This window comes from Dermochelys coriacea, chromosome 24, assembly GCF_009764565.3.
Source record: "Dermochelys coriacea isolate rDerCor1 chromosome 24, rDerCor1.pri.v4, whole genome shotgun sequence".
Taxonomy (NCBI): domain Eukaryota; kingdom Metazoa; phylum Chordata; order Testudines; family Dermochelyidae; genus Dermochelys; species Dermochelys coriacea.
This window is the reverse complement of record NC_050091.1, coordinates 15,555,059-15,562,587: the sequence shown is the minus strand read 5'-3', so window position 1 is coordinate 15,562,587 and position 7,529 is coordinate 15,555,059. Positions and strand designations below refer to the sequence as shown.

At 48.3% G+C, this 7,529-nt stretch overlaps 1 protein-coding gene across 1 annotated transcript; it reads left to right on the top strand.

The window, feature by feature from the left end:
• The first annotated feature begins 49 nt into the window (after positions 1 to 49).
• On the top strand, positions 50 to 7,091 carry LOC122457434 (IgGFc-binding protein-like). Its single transcript, XM_043502309.1, has 5 exons — positions 50 to 128; positions 1,036 to 1,235; positions 4,245 to 4,625; positions 6,063 to 6,349; positions 6,868 to 7,091. Exons 1-5 carry the CDS (start codon positions 50 to 52, stop codon positions 6,875 to 6,877), a joined length of 957 nt encoding a protein of 318 aa, XP_043358244.1. The 3' UTR covers positions 6,878 to 7,091.
• The last annotated feature ends 438 nt before the right edge of the window (positions 7,092 to 7,529 follow it).

Below are 7,529 nucleotides of genomic sequence, written 5' to 3'. Positions count from 1 at the left end.
CACAGGGTTTCCCCCACCTAGGCAGGTCTCTTACATCTATTGTGGCGCCATGGGGTTCGAAGGGGAACGGTCCACAGCGGCTGCCGTTGTCTGTGCAGGCGTTGCCATCCCAGACGAGCCCCCAAATTGTCAGAGAAAAACACAGTTCTTACTCTCTGGTTGGGTGCAGCAAATCAGATGCACTTTATTATCTCAAGCAATTGCACAGAGGGAGAGAGTACACTAGGACACAGGGTTTCCCCCACCTAAGCAGGTCTCTCCCAGATAAACAATTAGAGCAAGTATTTATACCTTTATTACAGACAATAATAAGCAACAACTGCATATTGTTTATACATATTTCTTCATGATATCTTATTTTTCTTACCATTTCTCTTATAGTCGGCATTCTAAGTCTTATCTAATACAAGGTCACAACAGCCTCTTTCACAGTTCTTTTCCACTTGCTTCGCACTATCCCCGCTTCTACAAATCTCGCATTATTAAAGCTAAAGTTAGCCTGACTCCTGCTCATTTCAGAGGCCTGCATCCAAATTCCCTTTATCTACTTCCACACCTGGGTTGGCTGGAACTGAAACCATTTTTTTTCTAATATTTTCTTTTCACTGAAAAACTTGACGAAAAAGAATAATTTTGAATTGACTGAAACATTTTGGGTTGACTTGAAACAATTTTTCGGCCAAGTTTTTCGTTTCAACTCCACCATTTTGGTATGGCTTTCACGTGCGTGTGCGTGTGCGTGTGTGTGTGTGATTTTGTTTTTAATTGGCCAGATTTGGAGACAAAATTCTGTTTTGAAATGAAAAGTTGAAAAAAAAAATCCCATCTTAACTATTTATAAAAAAAACAACAACATGCTTTTTCCATCTGAAAATATTCATTGAATTTGACCCAAATGAAAAATGCATTTTTCTGCAAAAATTCTGTCTCACCCAAACATTTTGCCTAGCTCTGTTATTCGCACAGGTCTAATAACTATGCCCGTGGTGGAATCAGTTTTTCATCCCTCATTATCCTTTACTTCTCTCTCTCCAGCTCTGGCCTGCCCGGCAAACAGCCACTACGAGCTGTGCACTAGATCCTGTGATTTCACCTGCGCTGGCTTGTTCTCCCCTGCCCAGTGCACTGCAAAATGCTTTGAAGGCTGCCAGTGTGAAGCTGGCTACGCATTCAATGGGGAAACGTGCACGTCCATGGAAGGATGCGGCTGTGTGCGCGATGGACGCTACATCAAGGTGGGTGCTGGGATGTGAGTCGGCTGTCGTCCTGGATGCTGTCATTTTGCATCGAATGCCCTTGTAGGTGTGGGATTGTCCCAGCTTCCCACTGGGAGTTACAGTGACTGTGTGTCTGTGCCCTTCAGTGCAGCGACACACAAAACCTACAACTAGGTCCTTCCTTCAGTCACCCGTGTGACTTCTGCTGCAGTCAGCAGCATTTGGTTAGATGAGCATCCAAACACCTGCCCTGTGTGATCCATGCACGTGGAAATGAAACTATGCCATGAACTAGGGATTCATTACAGGAAAACCAAGGGATTGGATGGAAAATGGGATATGGAGCCCTTCCTCACTAGAGGGTGCTGGCTCTGATCTGTCCCAGCATGGGACACTGGCTGGCTTGGGGGGGGTAGGGAATGGGACATACTGCCTTTCCTCTCTCGGGGGCTGCAGGTCTAATCCTGACCCCAGTTAGGGTAAGTGGCTGGCTTGGAGGCTGGGGAATGGGATAGAGGTCCTTTGCTGTCTAGGAAGTTCATGAACTTATCATTTTCCATCTTCAACCCAGTCAGGTTGCTTGCTCCCATTCCTCCTGGCTATTCCAGAACCTCTCTCCTCCTATGGTTGGCAACTTTTGTCTGATTTCCGGCCTTAATTGAGTCATGTCCCTTTGTCTCTGTTGAAATCACAGGTAAAGGAAGAGTGTTAGCCTGCTGAGTGAACTTGGACGAGACACTGCCCCTCTTTGTGCCTCAGTTTCCCCGTCTTAGAACGAGACTGATCTCCTTTGTAAAGCACTTTGAGGTGCACTGATGCAAAGAGCTATAGAAGAGTTGGGTGGTGGTGTTATTATTACTGCCCATTTCTTATCAAAGGCAACAATTGCAGGGTAATTGGAGCACTGGGCTAGGAATTAAACTTGGCTTCAGTTCCTGGCTCTGCAATGATCTCGGAGAAATCAGGTCACCTCTTTGGCCACAGTTTCCCCTCTCCCCCTTGTAAACTCTTTGGGGTTCTCTGCTCTCCAGTTGAGGTTTGGTCCTCTGGGGGACATCTTCACTACAGAGTAAACTCAGGCGCTTCCCTGAATGTTGTCCCTTCTTCTCACCCCTATCCACCCAAACTTCTCAGAAAAGCGAACAGAATATTAGGAGCCATTAGGAAAGGGATGGGGGGGATGTGACAGAGATCTATACAAGCCTGAGTGGTGCAGAGCAAGGGACTGGGGAAGTGTTATTGACCCCTTCACGCAACACAAGAACCAGGGTCACCTGATGAAATTAATAGGCAGCAGGTTTAAAACAAACAAAAGGAAGCACTTCACACAACGCACAGTCAACCTGTGGAAGTCGTTGCCAGGGAATGTTCTGAAGGCCAAAACTATAACTGGATTCAAAAAAGATTTAGATAAATTCATGAAGGATAGGGCCATCTGTGGCTATTAGCCAAGATTGTCAAGGTCCCAACCCCATGCTCCGGGTGTCCCTAAACTTCCGACTGCCAGAAGCTGGGAGTGGATGACAGGGGATGGATCACACACCAATTGCCCTGTTCTGTTCATTCTCTCTCAAGCATCTGGCACTGGTCACTGCCAGAAACAGGATATTGGGCTAGATGTACATTAGTCTGACCCACTATGGCCATTCTGATTTTCTCACCTGGAGTTCAGTGGTTCTTTCAGCCTAGGCTGGCTGGCCTAACCGGTGGGTGGGAGTGAGGATGGGGTTGGCCCCCAGTACTGTTTACACTCAGACTGGTAACAGCCACTTTGCCATGAAGACATAGGCTAAATCACTGATAGCCCTCCTGTGCCCAGAAGGACAGACGCCTTCTCCCACAATTCACTGGGGAAGAATTCCCGTGTCATGGATTCACAGGGGCTGGTCCATGCCCCAGCCTGTAAATAGTCCCTTGGGGTGACCTCTTTAGTGTGCTGGGCCCCAAGGACCCACACAGCTCCACAGGGACAGGCTCATGACCCCATGAGTTCGCAACTGGCGTTTTGGGTACCAGTGATCCCTTGTCTCTCCATGGCTCCCTGCAGAGAGTTCAGCCAAGCTGGATTCCTGTGGGAGTTTTTGTTCCTACCTCTTCAGGGTGCAAAGCCCTCAGTGAGACTTTGCAGCGACACCAGGCCATCTTTTCAAGGTAACCGCTTGTTAATCCCCTGGCTACAGCATCTGAAAGGCCTTGGGTTAGCCCAGAGAAGCAAAGGTGATGACAGAGTTCAGACTGGCTAACGCCTGGGCTCCCTTGAGCCATGCTGCTGGAGGAACCATGTCACTTCCTCTCTTTGTCTCCATCCCAGGAGAGAGCCCCTGTGAGCTAAGCTCTGCACCCAGCCACCTGTCACCTTTTCCCTTCATTCTCCTGATCAGGAATTTGCTCTGCTTCATTGCAGCTAAATTCCTGTCTCTTGGTAATTGGTCAGAGCAGGTGAATGTCCCAGCCTTTGGGGTTTCCATTGTCTCTTCCAGACCCTCCGTTCATATGCCTAGGCTTTATTTCATTTGTTAATGACTCTGGCCTCCAACAGGGTGTCTACGTGAGTCCAACACCTCACCCCTTCCCTTTACACTCAGTGCACAGCAGTACAAAGATTTGAGGGAAACTGAGGCACACACAGACCTCACAAAATATTTCCAAAATTCCCAAATTTGGCACACCTAGAGCTGTTCAGCTTATTGCAGCACAAAGTACCACAGGATATGCCTGCAGAGCTCCCAGCGGCACACACGGTGGAGCTCAGCGCCGGGGGGACAGAATAATTTGGGTAGCGTTTTGCACTGTGGCTGCTTACACCTGGTCAAAGCTACCCCAGAGAAAGAAAGATCTCCCAAGTAAAGACATACCATTTAGGGCAGGGACTGTGTCTTACTATGTCTATGTACAGCATCCAGCGCAATGGGATGTCAGCATGCTACTGTAATTTAGATAATGAAAGGGAGCTTTGAGTTGATTCCATCCTGGGAATTTTCTCCTGCTGCTTTGCTGTGACAAAGTTGTTTGGGAATTTCCCTGCAGGCCGGGGAGAGCATCATCTCCAGCGCTTGCTCCGAGAAGTGCACCTGCCAGGCCTCAGGCGGGCTCGTCTGCGAGCCACACAGCTGCCCCAACAAAGAGATCTGTGCGCTCCAGGATGGGGTGCGTGGCTGCGTGAAGCAGGAAGGCTGGTGCACGCTGCTCCCCGGAGCCCAGCTCACCTCCTTCGACGGCGCCTCTGGAGGAGATCTCCACAGTGGAGCTTACGAGCTGGCCTCTCTCTGCAATGACAGCGCCCCCTCCTGGTTCAGGGTGGTGGTGGACGTCAGGGCATGCAGCGACGGGGCAGTGATGGCTGGGACAACCGCCTACATTTTCTTCCAAGATGCTTTCATAACTGTGAAAAGGAACAAGGAGACCTGGGTAAGAGGGGGCCACGTTAGAACAGCCTGAGGCAAAGGGGCAGGAAGCTCATTCAGCTGCCACCAAAATGATGAAAAGTCTAAAAATTACAGTTATGTTGATCCGTAACTGAGGCCAATCTGGACATCTCAAAGATCAATTCATTCAGCCTCATGAACGCCCTGTGTTGACAGGATGTGGTGTACAGGGGATGCATGAGTTACAGATAAACAATTATTCAGTAGCAAAGACTGAATTAGAACCCAGGAGTCCGGACTTCCCCCCTGTTCTAACCCACTAGAGCCCACTCCCCTCCCAGAGGTGGGGATGCAATCCAGGAGTCCTGCCTCCCAGCCACCCCTTCACCCCTGTTGTGTCCCACCTCTGGTGTTGGAGGAGAGGCAGGGAACTGTTTTAGGAAGGGTCTCTGTGACCCAGTAGGGTCCCTGGGAGAGATCCCTCCTTTCACTGGGGCACCTGGACATTGGGGGAAAGACCACCCCATCCTGGGGGGCCCTGTCCACTAGGGGAGCAAGATTGCCCCCATGGGACAGAGAGAGGAATCCGAGGCAGTATCATGATGTCACATTCGGAACTCAGTAACCTGAACAGCTGTTTGCAGTGTTGTTGTAGACGTGTTGGTCCCAGGATATTAGAGGGACAAGGTGGACAAGGTGATCATTTGTATTGGACCAACATCTGTTGGTGGAAGGAACAAGCTTGCAAGCTACACCATTGTGAAGAAGAACTCTGTGTAGTATGAAAACTTGTCCTTTCCACCAAGAGTAGTTGGTGCAATAAAAGATATCACCTCATCTGCCTTTTTTCTCTCTTAGAATCATAGATGGAAGGGACCTCAGGAGATCATCTAGTCCAACTCCCTGCTCAAAGCAGGGCCAATCCCCAATTTTTTTTGCTGTAGATCCCTAAATGGCCCCATCAAGGATTGAACTCACAATCCTGGGTTTAGCAGGCCAATGCTCAAACCTCTGAGCTATCCCTCCCCCTAGGGTTGTGGTAATTTATTCAAATAAGTGAATTCACCAAATATTCAAATGAGGGAATTAAATCATTTCCATAAAGTCTCCAGAGTTCTTGACTTTTCCCTCTAAGAGACACAATTGCTCACAAGTCAATAACACTGAAGGCAGGAGGGACGTTTGCCAATCAAGTTGCCTATGCAAATCAGAGCACCTTCATTGGGTGTTGAGAGAATCAGAACTATTTTGCTCTCCAGAGCACTGTTTATTGATTGACTTCTCCGTCAGTCATAGTGTTTTCTGCACCTCTCAGTCTAAGTCTATTGCCTTATAATGTGGCCCGAAGACTCTAGTCCCCATTGCCAGTTACTGTGGCCTCTAGACTCTAGATCTTGTTGGCCGGTGGACTGTAGCTCAGTCCCTGCCATTCACCCCCACGTTTCCCAGTTCTCCTCTGGTCTAAGTCTGTGTGTTTCAGGTGAATGGGCGCCCAGTGCCTCTCCCGGCAAAGATCTCTGATGCTGTCTCTGTGTACGAGTCTCAGGGTGGTGTGGCTGTGGTCCAGGCCTCGGGGATGATGGTTCTGTTCAGCCCCAGTGAGGAGGTGACAGTGAGGGTCAGCGAGAGCCTGGCTAACAAGCTGTGCGCACCTTGCGGGAACTTCAATGGCGACGTCTCTGACGACTTGCGGCTGCCCAGTGGGGGGGTCGCAGGGAACATCACTGAGGTCATCAATGCCTGGAAGGCCAGAGACTTCTCCGGGTGGTGAGTGGCTCTGCAGATGCAGCCCTTTCCTCTGATCTTTCTCTTATGGTCTATAGGTACCTCCATGGGGAGGAGATTTCTGATAGCAGAGGGCTCCTTAATCTAGCAGACAAAGGCAGAGCAGGTCCCAGTGTCTGGAAGATGATGTTAGAAAGGTTCAGATCAGAAATAAGATGCAACTTTTTCCACAGAGAGAATAATTAACCATTGGAGCACCTCACCCAGGGGTGAGGTAGATTCTCCATCGCTTGCTAGTCTTTATGTCTCAACAGACTAGCCATCTAAAAGATACACTGCAGTCCAGCCACAAGCTACTGATCATGAAAGCATCCCCTTACATGGCAGCCTAGTGTAGTTCTTTCCACACTGCAGGCAATTCCCTGGCCTGTGCTGACTACATGACCTAATGGTCCCTTCTGGCCTTAAAATCTATGAATTAATTGCAAAGGAATCTTACTGAGACATCTTCCCAGTCCTGAAGCAGGCTGACTCATTCCTCTCCTGTTTTTGTCTTCTAGTGACGTCTAAACAAAATCCTGGCTGCTGAAGCATCTTCCCTCCCTGGAGTGGACCCTGCTGCCATCTTAACTAGGAATTGCTTATAGTGCCATAACTGTAGCCCTCATGACTTTCTGTGTCCTCTACGGTATTTAATGAGAAAAAGACTTTGTTCTGATTGTCAAAAAAAACATAAAACCTGCAGATACGATTGTGAAGCAATAAACACATTTTTGCAAACTTCATCCAGTGATTTTATTATCACAGCCTGTTTCTTTCTATTTAAAGTAATTTCCTGACACAGTGGAAGAGAACAAGAGAACTTTGTTCCACGTCTGTACAACGCCGAGCACAATGGAGTGACGGTCCATGACAAGGGCTCCCAGATGCAACCACAATACAAAGAGGATATAATAATAATAATAATAATGCATTCTGTTAATAAAACTCATGAGTACGGATGAAGTTCAGCCCAAGAGGTAGAAAAGTCTGTTTCTCAAATGGAATGTCTTCATTTATATTCCCCATGGTAGCTCATATGTCTGTGTAAATCAATTAACTTGGGTGCTACATGGGCCTTGGGAGAGAAGAAAGATAACAGATGTGCAGGAGTTAACAAGCTGGCTACATCATTGAGGGCAGAGTTAGAGAGGCTTCAGCAAAGAGCTACAAGGATGTCTGA